Raw genomic sequence first — 17,426 nt, forward strand, 5'->3', positions numbered from 1 at the left:
GATAGAAAGATCTTATTGAACCATATATTGAGAATCTCTAGTACATACTAATTAAAAATAATAATGTTTCGAAACCTTAGAATTGAAGACCAGGGATTAAAAAAAAAGGTATTTCAATTGATCGACAAATTTGGTTTAGAGAAGGAGAGAGAAAGTATGATCTGTGTTTGTTGGTACAAAGATGATAGAAGTCGATGGAGAAGATAGTCAGGTTGTTGGTTGACTCCTAACCATTAATTCCAGCGGCTGTAACTCGTCGTCGTCGTCTCACCAAAAACTTTATAATACTTTATCATCATCTCCTATAACTTCTAATACTACATTAACAATGACCGATGATAGCCATAAGCTTACTAATACTTTAAATCATTTCATTAACGAAATAATGACTATCAATAACCCACGTCATATCATCAACTAATTAATGACGCCGAATGTGTAATCTTAAAGAAAAGGAGGAACTTAATAAAGTATTTCCATCTCCTAGGTTGTTGCTGGGGTGTATACTAGAAAATTGATTCATTCCAATTTGGTAACAAATATGGTAACAAATTGTCAAATTCCTCAATCTAGTTGGACTGTCCCCACCTTCTTCATCAGTTATTTCATTCATTTTACAGCAAAAACCCACCCATCTTTTTTTTTTTCTTTCTTCTCTCTTTCTCTCTCCTCTGTCCCGCATTTTCTCCCGGCGATCAGCTTTCTCTCTCTTCAAAACCACGACTTCAATGGAGTCTTAGACATTGCGAAATTCTTCAATCGACTATTTAGCTCAAGAGTAGGAGAGAGAAAACAACAATGTCTCGTCAAATGACTTCGTCTCATTTTCACAAATCAAAAACCCTCGACAACAAATATGTAAGCTTAACTTTCTCAATTCCTTAATTTCTGTCTAATTTTGTAGAAGTTTCAATTGTTTGTGTTTTTTTTTTGTTGATTTTTCTGCTACATTCAGTTTTTAGGATTGAGGTTATTTGCTGAGTAATTATTATTTTATATTGTAAGTAGTCCAGTTAATTTTAGTTTCGTTCTTTTCAATTGCTTTCTGCGTAATGTGAATTTTGAAGTTTTCATTACTGTTTTCATAGATTTCATGTGATCGAGGAGAGTGAGTAACTTTTTCAGTTTTTCGAAGTTTCGATTGTTTTTTTTTTATGTGTTTATGTTGATTTTTCTGCTACATTTAGTTTTTAGGATTGAGGTTATTTGCTGACTAATTAGTTTATATTGTAATTTGTAACTAATCCAGTTAATTTTAGTTTCGTTTTTTGTTTGTTGCTTTCTGCGGAATGTGAATTTTGAAGTTTTCATTACTTTTTTCGTAAATTTCATGTGATGGAGGAGAGTGAGTAACTTTGCTTGCCATTTTGATATAGAATGTGAGCTAAAGCTTGTGAATTTTCAATTTTGCGCGTGTTAGTGTTTAATGGATTTATTATATGCTGTTTGTATGTCAATCTTGTTTGGTTTATTTGTTTAAGAAGAGTTATTGATAAATTTGATACAACTAAAAATGGGCCTGGACAAGGAGGAGAGTTGGTCCACATACAAGCCAAGAGGAGGTTCCATACTAAAACCAATTGGCAATAGTAGGAGTAGCTCCTCTAGCTTATATTGTGGTACTTTCTCTCCTCTTTCTTCAATGTGGGACAACTCACATGTGCACAACATATATGGGGTTCAACAGTTATAGATTTGAGCTTTGGTTGTAGATTATCTAGTAATTGAGGGAGTCTCTAGGTTAGTATACGAAATGCGGACTGACCAGGGCCGTCTCTTATAATCTAAGAGCCCCGTGCTAAATTAGATTATAAGGATTGGAAATCTTTGGTGAATAGATAGAGATGGAAGAGTCATTAATGAAGATTTTTTGGAGAACAGGAAGAGGTGAAGCAAAACACCAAATATGAATTAACCTCTTTGAATCTGCATCCAACATTACGCTACATAAATTGAAAGGAACAACCTATAATTAGATTTAGTTTTTTATAAGGATGATGTGGCTTTAGGCGTAGTGTTTGTTTAATTATGTAACATGTTTGCAATTTTTAGGGTTTAATCTTCTATTGCATGCTGTTTGTATGCTAATTTATACTTTGATTTATATTTATAGAGTTATGTCGTAAGAGAATCAATTAATATCTGGGTTTAGGTGTTGGTATTTGCTGCATAATGATTAGACTTCCTTTTGATTTAGTTGGTATTGGAACTTTCTTGAGTTTGATATAGAATATGAATATGGAAATTTGATTTCCACGTAGTTGAAGATGAGGGGTTTGCCTCTATGTGATAAATTTATGAAGATCCAATTTGCTTAATTTACTGCCTTTTTCTCCTTTATATACGTTTATATATCTATACACACACACATACACACACTCACATCATCTCTTTGAAATCATTGTGCAGATGCTTGGAGATGAGATCGGCAAAGGAGCCTATGGTCGAGTATATAAGGGTTTGGATTTGGAGAATGGGGATTTTGTGGCAATTAAACAGGTTTCGTTGGAGAATATAGCTCAGGAGGATCTCAACATTATTATGGTCTGTTCCTGTTCTTGCTTGCCACCATTCACCACATATTTTATTTACTTAAATGGTGAAAAAATAGTCTTTTACTTGTTACTAGTGCTTGCCATTCCAAAAATTATCTGATGTATCTAGAAGGAAACTCGGTCCTTTTCTAAAGTCTTATTGTGCATTAAGTAACTTATAGAGTATATATGATATGATGGATGTAAGGACACTTCTCTTTACTCATTTTATAGTGCTTTGTATTGGTGGAATTGCCTTTTTTTTTGTACTGTAGAGGTCACCTTAACTGTTATTCAAGTATGCAGATAATTTGTATCTGCAGTTTGCACCATATATATCTCAATAACCATAACCAAGAAGTTCTTTCTATTGAAGAAGGAAATGGAAAGATAAATGCATTTCATATTACTGGGATTCATTGGCTATTAGATGGAGTCTACACCTCTTAGATGTGTAACTAGCAATTGTGAAACCTAAATAGATCTTGTGTTGCTGAAGGTCTTCTCAGAGTATTAGGTGTGAATGTCTATTATCAAACATTTGAGGGATTTTGAGGTTCCACCTGATTTCAAATTTAATCTAAGGCCATTTTGTAATGGACTTTTAACTTCCAAGTTCCATCTGCAAAAATGTCCATCCGTAACTTATATTTCAAGTTCACACCACGTCATCTATTAGAGATCATTATGATACAACATCAATCGTTATAATTCACCATAAAGGCTATTTGTGGGATTTATCTTATTGGTTTTTTTTTAATAATTGGACTAAATCTAATAAATCAACATAAGAGAATTGGTACTTATATATTAGTCTTACTTAAAACCTCTTATTCCCGTACAAAGTAAGAACATATGATTCGACAAGACATATTCAGAACTCGAATTCTTACAGTAGTAGTATGCTCTAAAACTCTTGAATATCAATGATATACTGGAAATCTTCCAAGTGGTTAATGCATGTTCTGATTGTTGCAAGGTGTGATGTAACAAACTAACACCCTCGCACCGTGCTTCCATGATGCCATGAGAGTTGCCATGTTTGCGACTATTTTTTCTTTTTTCTTTTTCTATGTCCCCTAATCCATTTCCTATACTAGATGAATATGTAAATAGGTTAATAGCGTTTGTCTTGTGGGTTCAGTCACTCAATAGAACTTCTTACAGAATAGTACTTTCTCCGTTTCTTAATAAGTGCAACATAGAGAAAGTGGGGGAATATCAAGGAATGTAGAGAGAGAAAGTTGGGACCACAATAAAGTAGAGTAATTCAAGTGATGAAATAAAAAGTTGTGGTCCCCTCTTGCTTTTTGGTGGCATATTTGTAATAATATTGAACTTTTTTTACCATTTTGAGCTTGGTTGCACTTATTGTGACTATTCCAAATAAGGGAAATGTTGCACTTATTAAGAAACGGAGGTAGTATGATTCAAGGTATTGTTTGGATACATATGATATTCATCCTTTTGGGTATGGGTTGAGGTTGTCTAGTGTAAGTTGATTTCACCAAGGATTAATCTCTAAGGGTGCATACTCTTCACCTGAATTTATTAGAATTAAATTCATTGGACATGATTAGCCTGCCTTGAAAACTATGTTTTTAAGGTGAAGAGAACCCTGACTTTTCGATTGTTGGTGGAGTTTTATGTATTAGATTTGTGATTTAGGAGTATTCTTTCACTTATTTAGGTCTCTAATAGTGTAAGAGTTTAGTGGAAAGCTAACCATAATTCTGTTAGAGCCTTATTTGGTACATTTTGAAATGTCTTTATTGTGGATGAGAAGTTTGAGAAGATTGTGGCAAAATTTCATTGATAAGTGGCTGTGAAAGTGCTTTCCCATTAGGTGTGGTGCTGTGGTCTGCTACATTCTGCAAAACTTCCAAGTTGCCACTTTTTTTAAAATAAATATGTGATAGAATTCAGAAGATAGCATTTTGAAGGAATGCTTTCATAGATAAAAATTTATTAAAATAACAAGTACAACACCAGAAAAAAGAGTAAGCTGCAGACCATGCTCACAAGAGATTTTCTTTACCTCCGTCTTCCCTTTTGCTGCAAAACCCTAGCAATTACTACTTTCTTGTACAACCAGTTTATTCTTTTTTTAATGGTTATATGCTAAAGACTAAAAATTCCTTGGATTATGAGAATGAATTAAAGTGAAGTATAGATGAAAAGTTATGTAGCTAGGATTGCATGTTTATAATTGTTTCTTAGTAGCTGGTCAGGATGGCTTGAAGAAAAATATTGAATAGGTGTTCATCAGGGAAAGTTCTTGTAGATTAAGATTGGTGAGGGGAAGTGTTTACTTAGATTTTTTCTTTTTTATTGATTTTTTTCCCCATATTTAACTTTTTGAAAATTTTCTCACCTTTTATAAATTTTCTTGACATCGTGTAACTTTTGTCGACAAACTCCTTTTATCATTAGTTTGCACTAGTACTGTAGTAGAACCATCTTTTTTTAAGGTCAAACAATGGTTTAAAATGAGCCTTAAGCTGCTACCCATTGTATCCACATGAATTGTTATCATATGATAAATAGCTAAATGTAAAGACTAGGTGAACCAGGTTGCTTTTTGGCGAGAAAATTGCAAATTAGAGTTGTACTTTTTCAGATTGATTAAGCTTTGATAAAGTTGATTTGTCAAAAGGGATTCTTTTAAGTGGTTTTTAGAATCGATCACAGTCTATATGTGGTTGTTGACTGTCTTTTTGAAACGTGTTAATGAATTTTTTGCCATGTTTATTTGATTGTCACTTCCCTTTCTGAGCTACTCGAAATTTTGTGGTATCCTTTTAATCTACATCATTTCGTTTTGTTTCTATTGCCATGCAATATAGATGGTCATAGATTTATTTCTTCCCTTACTGATCATATCACACTTTTCTATTATACAAAGAAGACTCACCTGTGGCTTATTTTTCATTGTATGGATTGGTTTGGCACGTGGGATTCATGTCTGCAGCAAGAAATTGACCTTCTCAAGGTAATCTATTCTTTATCTAAAGCTGGAATCCTGTTAAGCTATCTGCTTGCCGTATATTAGCTTATTCTGTAAAGGTGTCCAATAGAATCTGAGTTGATTACAAGTTGTTTATCTCTTTGTTGAGAATACTTTAGTCTGCCTGTGGACTTGTTCTTTGAGCTGGCCAGATGAAATTATAGGTAGAACTAAAAACTTACATTTTAAAGCTAGGCAATACTGTTGCATATGGAGTGTCTTTTGTTCTTGTAAGAAAGTTAAGAAAGCCACCTTATAAACGTTGGTATCTTGTAATCTTGAAATTGAATATTCTAGCACACTGAATTACTGACACTGAACTAATTATCTTGAAATTTAATATTTTAGCACACTGAATTACTGAGACTGTGAACTACACGACATTACCTACCTAGTATCATAAATATTTTGCAGCCTATGCTGCTTGGACTATTCATACCACCTTAAGTACTGATGTCAGATCCTCGACTCTCCATCCTTGGTATGAACACATAATCTTCATTTTGGACTAAAAGCATGGAATTTTCTACAGAAGGGTGAGCCTGACACTTGTATACAGTATGTTTTGTCATCAGTCGCTGGGTCTGAGTAACATATGCGAAACAGCTCATTGGTTTACATATTTTTCACCTGAATAAATATATATACACACACACGCACTCACTTCCATGTGCAATGCCCCTTCTTTGGCAATTTGTTAGCTTGTGAAGAATTGTCTTCTGGGATGAGTGATTCTGGTATTTGATGCTGGCGCTTTATCTGAACTGGCAGTGATGGGCAGGCATTAGTGCATTCTGCGTTATGTGCACGCTTGCTGAAGCATATTGTTTATTTTGCAGAACCTTAACCACAAAAACATTGTAAAATATCTAGGATCGCTAAAGACGAGAAGCCATCTTCACATTATACTTGAGTAAGTGGTTCTATCTTAAGCTTGATTGACCGGATGCAAACCGCACTTACATCTGCGTAAACCATTTATATTCAGTTGCCAAATCTTGCTTTCATAGATATGTGGAAAATGGATCGCTTGCAAATATAATTAAGCCAAACAAATTTGGGCCATTTCCTGAGCAACTAGTTGCTCATTACATTGCTCAGGTGTGCTTTTTATTATTTTTTATTTTTTATCCTACCCAATTCTTTTTTTTTTTTTTAATTTGAATTTGCATAAAGCTTGCTTGTGCTTATTGTTGTATACTTGTGATTAGGTTTTAGAAGGCCTTGTTTACCTCCATGAACAAGGAGTTATTCATCGTGACATCAAGGGAGCCAATATATTAACTACAAAAGAGGTAGATTTATTTCTGTTTCATCTAATTGCAATGTTGTTGTCCTAAATATTGGAACGTGGTATCTGTTCCATCTCTGGAATGTGCTGCTTTATTCAATTTGTTTTTTTTGGATAAGTAATAAAGAATAAGATTAAATAGACACCAAGAGGTTGTAGCTGAATATATATGGACTACTAGGAGTCTAGATCCAGGACTGTATTTTCCCCTTAATTTCCTTCTTGCTGGCTTCTGTCTTAGCTCTCTTAAAGAAAAGTAATGTGTGTGTTTGCTGAATGGATAATGGTTGGCTTTGAGTTGCATGGAAGCATATATGTATTTGAGATATTTCAACTGGTGACCTATAGTTAGTTGATATTTTCATACCATTAAGCCATTGACTAGGAATGGATTGTCAAGGGATGGTAACAGTTTAAAGGGGGACTAATACTGATATAAAGCTGAAAGAGTAGCATGTGTTTCTCTTTAATAAATTTGGTAGAGATAAATTGCTAATCTTTCTCCATCCAATCTGTATTTGAGATATTTCAACTGGTGACCTATAGTTAGTTGATATTTTCATACCATTAAGCCATTGACTAGGAATGGATTGTCAAGGGATGGTAACAGTTTAAAGGGGGACTAATACTGATATAAAGCTGAAAGAGTAGCATGTGTTTCTCTTTAATAAATTTGGTAGAGATAAATTGCTAATCTTTCTCCATCCAATCTGACGGCTGGAACAATCAATGAAATGCTTTACTTTAGTAAAGGAAAAATCCGACTTTTAGCAGTCTCACTTGAATTCTTGCCTTATCTGCCTATCGACCTTAGCAACCAAGCTTTAGTTTGAGTTGTCTTCCTTAATGCGGGAGAAACCATTTGAAAGAGGTGGGATCAAGTCAAAGTCAGTCTGGTCAAAGTAACTCGGCAAGTTTCCCCGCCAAACTTTTCAACGTAATGTGTAGCAGTTGGAGACTACGCAGTTGTAAAGCTATAGTATATGGCTATCTGAGATCTTGGGAAACCTCTAGTCATTGTGTGTAGCGAGTTCTTGCTCTAGTATATTGCCTTATTGTGTTGTTACCAGGGTTACTTTACAGTTGCATATGTGGTTTGGTTACACAATGATGTGTACCTAGTGTGGAACATAACATCATTAATATGTAGGTTATGAGATGTAATTCGTCTAGTAGTTGCTTTGTGTGTAGAAATTCTCTCCCTTAACAAATAGGAACTTCAAACTGAAAGTTAAGCATCGAAACTTTTAATCACAAATAGTAATATACTCGTAACTAAATTCGAAGATAGGATATTTGTTACGAAGCATATTAAGTAAAAGTGAAATCGTATGACGAAAATTCCAAAAACCTTTACCATTTCAAAACAAGTTGTTGCTCCACCTCAAGGGATTTAAAGGAGGGAAGAGGGTTAAGAGTTGCAATCTTCATGTTAAGGTATGCATATAATTCTTTCATCAAGGAAAAATTATTTATTCAAATTAGCCAAATGCTATAGGAAAGGGATGTGTCCAGAAAAGACAAGGTCAAACAACGAGTTAAAAGGAGGTGGTTTGGCTAGGTGGAGAGTGTCCTTTCCTTCGGAAAAAGAAATGTCAATAAATGAAAACCAGCCCTATCGTCCGAAGCAGCTGAAAAGCGGAATCAAGACCTCAATGCCTCAGGCTAGTGAATGACACTAATAAGTTCTCCCTTTGCTACCAAAATGGCCCACAGATTTGAATTACAATTTCATGATTTTGCCTTCAATATAGATCTAAGTTTTTTGCTTTTATATCCCTAGGTTTAAATAGTTATTCGTCATTAGGTTGCTTTGCAGTTTGCTGGTGAGCTTCATCTGATTCAACTGTAAATTTTCATGTCGTACTATTTTTATTCTCTGTTGGTGCTTTCTTTAGCCTTAGGGGATTCAGTTACCAGAATAAAGTAATATAATTCCGTCCCTGGGAGCTTATTTGGTGATGGTTTCGAACTCAAAACCAGGGGGGTTGAACGGTTAGGTAATTCCACTTGGTAACGTAAAGTGTAAATGTTATTTCTGACACCTATATTTCTGTGTCATGGTATGAGAAGCCCAAGTTTGTTTGTCTTATTTGTTTTCTTTTGGTAAACTTAATGACAGTCATTCCTTTCAGGTCTTCATTATCTTTTGTGTGCTTGTTGTTGTTCATCCAGAGTACTTCTGTAAAATAATTGTTTTGTCTTTCAGGGTTTAGTCAAACTTGCTGAATTGTTTTGTCTTTCAGGGTTTAGTCAAACTTGCTGATTTTGGGGTGGCCACAAAGTTAACTGAGGCAGATGTCAATACACATTCTGTCGTAGGAACACCATACTGGATGGCTCCTGAGGTATTTTCTTTTAAGTATGCCTTCTTGCTCCTTATGACACAGATGGTAGTGAAATTGTTTGTGGGGACTCTGTTTTTGTTCAACATTCTGGCCTCTGCTCTTATGCTTCAAATTTATGGTAAGATGAACATTCAAGTAACTTCACGTCTCCTGAAAAAGGGGAGAAACAATTGAGTAGATGCTACCACCAAACTGCATGGTAGATGATAGATTTGTAGGATGAACTTCAAGGAACAATATAATGTTCAAAAGTAGCAAGTACGCTTGGCTTTTTGCTGCATTACAATTTCTTTAACTTTTGCTTGTTTTCTCAGTTATTTGCTGGTCATTGCGAATTTCCTATATTCCACATTACTTGTGGATTTGTGTGATGTGTTTGAGTTGTTGCATGTATCTGAGGGTTTTAGCACTTTTCAGGTAATTGAAATGTCAGGAGTTTGTGCTGCATCAGACATTTGGAGTGTTGGATGTACCGTGATCGAACTTCTTACATGTGTACCACCTTATTATGATCTGCAGCCTATGCCTGCTCTCTTCCGTATTGTTCAGGTCCATTAATCTGCACTTTCTTGTTAAACTCATTGTCAAGTAACGCGTATTGTCTTCAGAAGGTATTTCCGTGAGTGATTTGTATTCCTGTGACCTATGTCTGGTGGTCTTTCTTAATCATTCTTTAGATCAAGATCCATTAACCCCACAGAGTGATCATAATCAGCTAAATACCTATTATTTGTTCTTGTTTTTAGTCTCCTTCTTTTCAACCTGAATGCATAAAAGCCACTTTGGAGGAAAGCTTACCCTGGCATGACCACGATCCCGTTTATTCATCTGTTATTTTTTTCCTTTTATTTATTGATCTCACCTAGGAGTAGAACTGTGCTTAGGCAGGATCTGATCTTTCTATTATTAGGAAGGGTTATATTTTCCTGCATCGAGGGAATTGCCTAACATTTCTTCCCAAATAGAAGTATGTGGGAAGGATGAAGCAAATCTAGTTTTGAGCTCCAAACCAATTGATCTCCTTCCTTCTCTGATGCAGAGTTTCCAGAGCTGATCTTATACTCAAAATCCTATCAAATAAGTATGACACAAATTCATCATATAACATAATCAAAATCTGCAGAAAAATGGGTCATTAAAGTAGTCTCTGCTAATATTTTTGCTGTGAAGTAGCAGACAACATTTCTTAAGTGTGACTTTGATACAACCACTCTGTTATAGAAGGAACAAGGCTGCATACGCAGATCCTACTATGACCCCAGGGTCAATGAATGAATTCATGCTCTCTAGTGATAGTAGCATGATTAAACTATCAATAGATGTCTTCTAGTATCATATCTATTTTTTTTGACGATGTGCGGACTGCAATAACTGAAAAAATGAGAGTGAGGGAGCATCTGGGAGTTGGAATTTGTTTAAAGTATATTCAGCTTCAGATTTTGTTCACTAGTTATGTACATACATACATATATATAGAGAGAATTAGATTAGACGGACACTGAGGGGATCACATGAAAGCAAATGTGACAAGCATTTCAAAAATATTTCTTGGGAATGTTTGTTGCTCCTTTTTTGTGTGTTTCAAAATATTTTTTTTTTTTTTTTTTTTTGGGGGTGGGGGGTGGGAGAGAAACATTTTGACTAGTTTCTGCTGTTTGGCAGTTCTTGAGTCCTTTATGACCTATCAGAATATCTTTAGTTCTTATTAATGTTTTAATCTGGCAGTGCTAAATACATCTTTCTTCTTCATTTTTTTTCAGGATGAGCATCCTCCAATTCCAGATGGGCTATCTGCTGATATGACCGACTTTTTGCGGTTATGCTTTAAGAAGGTAAAATATTGTAAAACTGTCGTGATATCTTGTCAAAAAGTGGCTTCCAGTTGGTTGCAGTGGCAATATTAATTAAGCATTAAGTGGATCTTCTATGCGTGGCTTGTAAATGAAAATGAGCTAAAAATGGATATTGGCATGAAAAGGAGCTAAGGACATGTTTGGTGAATGTAGTGGCAAGCTATTATATCAATTTTAAGTAAAAGAAGATTTTCATTTAATAAGAAGGGAAGCAGATTATATCTTTAGAGGATTCATACTGAAAGTAAATTGCTTGTCAACTGCATTAAACTATCGTAGAATATATTAGAAACTTCCTTGGGATAGCATGAAGAGGAGGCTAAGCAAATAAAGAAGAGCTTGATGACTTGCAGATCTAAGTTTGAGAACCTCTGCATTCCTTGATATTTTTCAAATTTAAATGATGGCTGAAGATATAGATATTCCCAAACCGATTACTACTACTCTTAAACAAAGAAAAGCTAACCAAATGCTTCTTAGACCCATTCTGTCCATATACTTTTGCAGAAAGATGGCCATTTCTCGAGAGACAAGGTGACTAATAATCTCACACCAGTGACCCCTCATTCATTAGAGTACACACACTTTGAGGGAAGGAAGCTTATGTGACCAATAAATTTTAAGATTGTCAAGAATGTTTAGGGGTGTAAACTGGACGTACTAGATTGGACTTTGCGGACTCAAAAATTTATGTCCAAACCTTTCACAAGTCTGGTTTAGTCGAAACGAGCTTCTTGAGTCCAAAATGCAGTCCAATCAAGTCCATTTGTCCATATTTTCGAATTGAGATTTTGATTTTTCGTTTTAAGCTCAATCGAAATCCAAACCTACTTTTGGTCCAATTATATTTTTTAAGAACTTCATGGAGACATTACATTAATTAAAGTGCCATTAATAAATTCTTGTAACATCTAAATCTGATGATCTTGTTCTTTGATTTTTACAGAACATAAATAGTACTTTTTGGCTCCTAAGTTTCTATATGTTGTTTCTTAACCTATTCTACATCTCTATATCTATTTGAGACAGAAAATTTATCATTTCTTTTACATAATCTAGCAACTTTTGCATGTGTAGTATCATTGCCACTGACAAGAATAGGAGGGATTCAGAAGGATGGGTGGGGGTAAGAATGTGGTGTAATTCTTTCTCTGAAATTCTTTAGCGCATTTCAGGATGCAAGGCAGAGGCCTGATGCCAAGATGCTTCTTTCGCACCCTTGGATACAAAACTATAGACGTACATTACAGCCATCCCTTCCCGCGAGTGATGATGTTATAAGGTACAGCAGTTGCTTCCAACATTGCTTGCTTGCCAATTGTGCTTGAGTGATTCTCGCTACTGGAAGTTACATATTCTGTAATTGGTGACCTCTTGCTTTGATAATTTCTACCAGCTTTTCTCTCCCCTCCCCTGATCCCCTCCCCTCACCAAAAAAAAGAATTGATTGTCTTTTCTCGTATTTATTTCACATGCATGTATATTAATTACCCTCAGCTTTCTAGTCCTTCAAAGTCAGCATATTTCATGTGCATGGGATTTTTCAGATAACTGGGATCAAGAGATGAAATCATGAGAATAAGAAGTTTTGATAGATAATATTGTGTCGAATTAAGCATTAAAAAGAAAAGATGTTTAGTGCTATTCTGATAATTTTAATGAATATATAACTATTATAGAGGATCGTTATTAGATATGAGCACACTATTATATTTTATTTAATTATTTTTCTTGGTACTGAATTTCAAAGGATGAGCCCAGATTAATGTCTAAATAACAAGAATAAAAATTTCCTTACTTTTTCTTTAAAAAAAAAGTTGAAAAAAGTCAGAATCCTAATTCATACTCCACTTTAGTTAGGTAACATTAAAAAATAGAAAAAAAAAACAAAAAGAATAGCAAAGAAGGTGGCGTTAAAGGAAGGCCAAAGAAGATATAAAATTTTCTAAAAAAAAAAGAAGAGAGAAAAGAGGATTGAAGAAATAGGGAAAAGATCGAAGAAAATAGAAAGTTTTTTTTAAAAATGAAATAGAAAAAGATTCAGTTGAGAGAAGAAATAAATAATGGAAGAAAAAGGAAAAGAAAGAATGACAGAAGAGAAGAAGAGACGAAGAAAACAAAGAGAAGAGAAAAGAAAACTTACCTGAGATCACCGGCGAGGAGACGCTGAGCAGACCAGGACCACTGGCGAGGTCCAGGCCGGTGAGCAGCGAGCACAGGGGATGTTTGTGCTTCTAGGGTTTCCAGGCCACACGTTAAACAAAGGCAGCGAGAGGCAAAAGAATATTCAAAAACGGGGTAAAAGAAAAACGAAGGGGTGTGTGGCCCATACGCGCGCCTCAACCCAAAAAGCGAATGCTTCATGCGCCTCTTGAAAAGGCGCCAGAAGCGCGCGCCTGTAAGCGCCTATTGTTGCTTGCCTCACCTAGACGTGCCTTGGGCGCGCTTTTTAGAACTAAGCCTATGAGCTCAAATGAATTCATAATGAATACTCAGGCGACTATATAATAGGCTTTGGCAATTCATTTATATGTATCTTCCCTTCTTTTTCACCCCATTAAGATACCACATTGCACAGTTCCCGAGCACAACTATTAGACCAACATTATTATACGGGTATGAGTGGCGGGCCTTGGTGGATCATTGATAAATGTGTCCCACACCTAACAAAATGTAATGTAATGTGAGTGAAGGTCGATACCCTAGAAACAAACGATACCAAACACTGGAAAAATATGACTAAGTTCAACTAAGTGACGAACAATTGGTTATCAGTGAGACACTAAACTAATGCAACTAATAAAAAATGTTGGAGGTAAACTTTAATGATCAAGAAATCTGGAATTAAGCATCCTAGTAGCACAAGTAACACTTAATAATTCCCATCCCAATTAATCAGATCAATAGTCCATGAGAAGTATTGCAAGCTAAAAATACCATAAAGCTCTCCCGGATATTCATGGTTTCTCTAAATAACCATTATTATCTATTCCCATGGATTCACGCAAGAAAGAGAAATTAAACATGGCATCACAATTGAATTCCTAACAATTCAATTTACTTCTTCTCATAGAGATTTTCATGCTCTTAAATGAATCAAACAAGTCCATCTCGATACATTTCCCATCGAAATCAAGATATATGGAATCAATTGAATACCATCTATCTCTAGTATAATATTGATAATAAACACAATTCAATCCAGCATGAACACTCAATCGAATTAAATCGGGGCTTGGGGAAATTCATGGACCCATCATAACTTGGGTTCAACTTAACCCTATGACTACTCACTCATAATTGAAATTACAAAAACAAATAACCAATAAGACATGATAATAGCAATAAAAGGGAATTAAGAAAACTATAATCTTGTACTTGAATCAAGAGGATGAAAGTAGCAATCTCTTTGATCTTGAAAGTCTGTATGTTTCTCTTCCTGAAAACACTAAAATATAGTATACCATAAAACTTTAGATGCTCAGAATAATAAAAAACTGCCGAAACTAACGATTTAAAAACCTAATTTTCCCTCATTACCCACAAAACCGACTTAAAATAAAAACCGCAGACAAAAAGGGACTACTCAGGTCGCACTGTCGTGTAGAATTTTGCATGGGAATGCAAGGTGGTGCATGGGGGTGGTGGGAAAGTCGCAAGGTCTTGCGTTCGAGGCTGAAAATGATTAGCCTTAAAGAAAAAGAGGTCCTAAAATCCAGCTGCTCAACCCCCCACACCCCTCCCCCCCCTCGTCCTTGGAACATTAAGTTCTAGTTCTTTTTATGCAGAAAAGTATCAGTAATTTTTTTTTTTTGCAGGGGCTCACAGGAAGATGCATTGATGGAAGCAGAATTGTCTAATGGGGATGAGAATGGTGCAGCTCAAAGCCAATCTGTGGATGAAGTAAGTGTTTTTGTTCCTAAATAAGCTAGGTCAAAACTAAGGACAGTCTGTTGGTAACAGATTGTTGCTTGTATTGATATTTGATGCAACTTCATTTTTGTTGATTGGGATCATTTGAAGGGAATACCTTAATTTTGTTTGACTTCTTTTATTTTTTATTGTTCCTAATGAAGCTGTTTAGGAGAGAACTATTCCGTTTATATTATTTCTGAGTATGTGTAGCTAGTATCCTTACGGTGGTTTTCAGTTATGACTTTGTTGATTTGAATTATGTGGATGACTTGTGTTTTTGGGGTTGTTTGAAATGGTTCTGATAAGATGGGATCACTTGATTCGTTTTGAATGTGGGTGCTGGGCTTTTATTTTTCGCAAATTCTATTGCCAAATGTTGGCAAAATAATGTTAGAACTTTGCTGGGAAAGGGGAAAAAAGACGGTAAATGTAAAATTTGAAGAAGTGGGTGAGTGAGGTAATGATGGCCAACTCTTGTTGGCTTGTCCTAATTATTCAGCTCTATGCAGTGTACATCAGAGCAATGCAGATCCTTTTGCATCCTGTTTCTTCTTTATGTTGTTTGAGCCGCTATTCAAATGGCAGGTTGCCAGACGGGAGACATTGTCGAAAGATGATGCTGATGCTAGTAAAGCCAATGATAATCAAGGGCATAGTAGTAATCTGTCTGAGGAAAGGGGAGAATATTCCGGAAATTTGTCATCAGACCAAGTTCCTACTCTAGCTATTCACGATAAATCTGTTGCTGAATCTACTTTGATGATTTCTGCTCTGACACAAGGGGCTGGGTCAGAGCAGCTTGGTGAGCAAGGGCATAAAGCTGGTCTTGATGAAGTGTTGCGGAATGGTGAGCTGGGCTCTCCCAAATCTAAGCGAAAGGATGTTGTGTCCGGAAAAGTTGAAGGGAAAGGGAATGCTGTGCATAAAATGAATACTCTTTTCAGCTTTGGTACAAGGAACCAAGACGACAATCTTCAAAAGGTGAGGTTGTTTACCCCTTTTAATTCTTCTCATATTTTGCTTCACTAACTGATCATTCTGAATGGATACATGGTTTAATTTGTGGTTGAAGCTTGAAAATGATTATTTTGTATTAGGCTGTCCATGTTATATGGCTTCCAGCGATTTGTAGTTGTCTTTTCTCCTCCTGACAGATTAAATATTCGTATATTTCAAGTCCTCTTTTTAATATTTTCATCCTGGATACTTCCTTCTCCCTTTTTTTACGCCCTCCACTGTTCCTTTTCTCTCTTTCTCCCAAGAGCAATAGCAGATGCTTTGTCATGTACAACTCCTTTGCTTTTTCCCTAATGTACTTTACTGAATCTAAATGAATTAGATTGTATGAGGTGATACTTTGACGATTTTGATGAGGTGAAACTATCATTTTTGTAGAAATTTTGGCAGACTACATTCTTGGGAATGAAATGAAATAGGCTGATCTGAACATTTGTGATGTTTTGTGTAAAGGACTTTTTCCAATAGTGATTAGGTTCAGGGAACAAAGGTCAGCAAAGAAACATTTCCCTTGTTTCCTTGGACTGTTTGGTTGTTGGAGGTCAGTGGAACAAGGTGTAGGTGATAAACTGGCCCAAGGAAGGGCAGTTTGATATTCACCCTTTTCATTTTTCTTTTGAACTATCGGGTTATTTATTCCATGTTCTTAAGCAACGTTACACGAGGTCACAAACTCAAATTTCCATGGCCTTCTTCTCTTTTTATAGATTATCCTCCCTTGCCTATCTGAAGTAAGCAGCGCCACAATATAAGCGATATGGAATGATTTGTATAAGTGGTATTGGGCAATTATCCAAGTTGGTGAATATATGAATCTCTCGTGACATATTAGTGAGAAAAGTGCAGGAGGTGGAACTGAAAGTACTTATTAGTCAAAAAAAGGGGCCTGTAACTGAGTATCTATAATGCAAAACGGGGAGCATGTTTTCAAGTGCCTATCTTTTTCCGATTTTCGACTTTTGTCTCTCTTCTCTTCTTCATTCATTTCATTTATCGTACTTCCCTGACTTATCTTTCTCACTATGGATCATTTTATTGACATCAGCTGAAAACACAAGTAAGATATTAGATATGAGATGAGTGAAATAAAGGGGAGGAAGTAAGGGGGATATGTAAGATTGTAATGACAAAATAGTGAAATTGTAAAATAAGAATGTAAGGAAGAGGTAGAAAACTTGAGGAGGAATCAAAATGGGGAGGGGGACTAAACGCACCATTATAACGGACCATAAGGAGTTTCATGTAATTCACCAACCGCCATGGAAGACTTGCAATGGATGAAGGGGGAAGGGGTTGGTAATTTCAAAGAGAAAGCTCAACAATCAAAGAAAAATAGGCAGTTGTTGACACGCGACCCAGTCTTGCATTTTCGACCAAGGCACAGGCTTGAATGACGACTCTTGCCTTTGTTTTTTGTATTTTTATGTCGCTAGTATTTGCTTTACCAGTGTGGCATGAGGG

General features: G+C 35.6%; 1 protein-coding gene across 3 annotated transcripts in view; it reads left to right on the forward strand.

Moving 5' to 3' along the window:
• The first annotated feature begins 615 nt into the window (after positions 1-615).
• Positions 616-17,426, forward strand: part of LOC104902661 (MAP3K epsilon protein kinase 1) — a 31,984-nt gene continuing 15,173 nt past the window's right edge. For 2 of the 3 annotated variants that reach the window (XM_048636355.2, XM_048636356.2), the window contains exons 1-12: positions 617-858; positions 2,410-2,544; positions 5,506-5,526; positions 6,381-6,454; positions 6,552-6,642; positions 6,753-6,836; positions 9,079-9,180; positions 9,598-9,729; positions 10,941-11,012; positions 12,209-12,315; positions 14,852-14,936; positions 15,534-15,929. In XM_048636355.2, coding sequence (XP_048492312.1) covers positions 799-858; positions 2,410-2,544; positions 5,506-5,526; positions 6,381-6,454; positions 6,552-6,642; positions 6,753-6,836; positions 9,079-9,180; positions 9,598-9,729; positions 10,941-11,012; positions 12,209-12,315; positions 14,852-14,936; positions 15,534-15,929 — 1,359 coding nt within the window. In that variant the 5' untranslated portion in view covers positions 617-798. Of the gene's footprint in view, positions 859-2,409; positions 2,545-5,505; positions 5,527-6,380; positions 6,455-6,551; positions 6,643-6,752; positions 6,837-9,078; positions 9,181-9,597; positions 9,730-10,940; positions 11,013-12,208; positions 12,316-14,851; positions 14,937-15,533; positions 15,930-17,426 lie in introns of all 3 variants that reach the window. The other variant, XM_048636354.2, reaches the window with a different exon arrangement.

Source organism: Beta vulgaris, chromosome 9, assembly GCF_026745355.1.
Source record: "Beta vulgaris subsp. vulgaris cultivar EL10 chromosome 9, EL10.2, whole genome shotgun sequence".
Classification (NCBI taxonomy): domain Eukaryota; kingdom Viridiplantae; phylum Streptophyta; class Magnoliopsida; order Caryophyllales; family Amaranthaceae; genus Beta; species Beta vulgaris.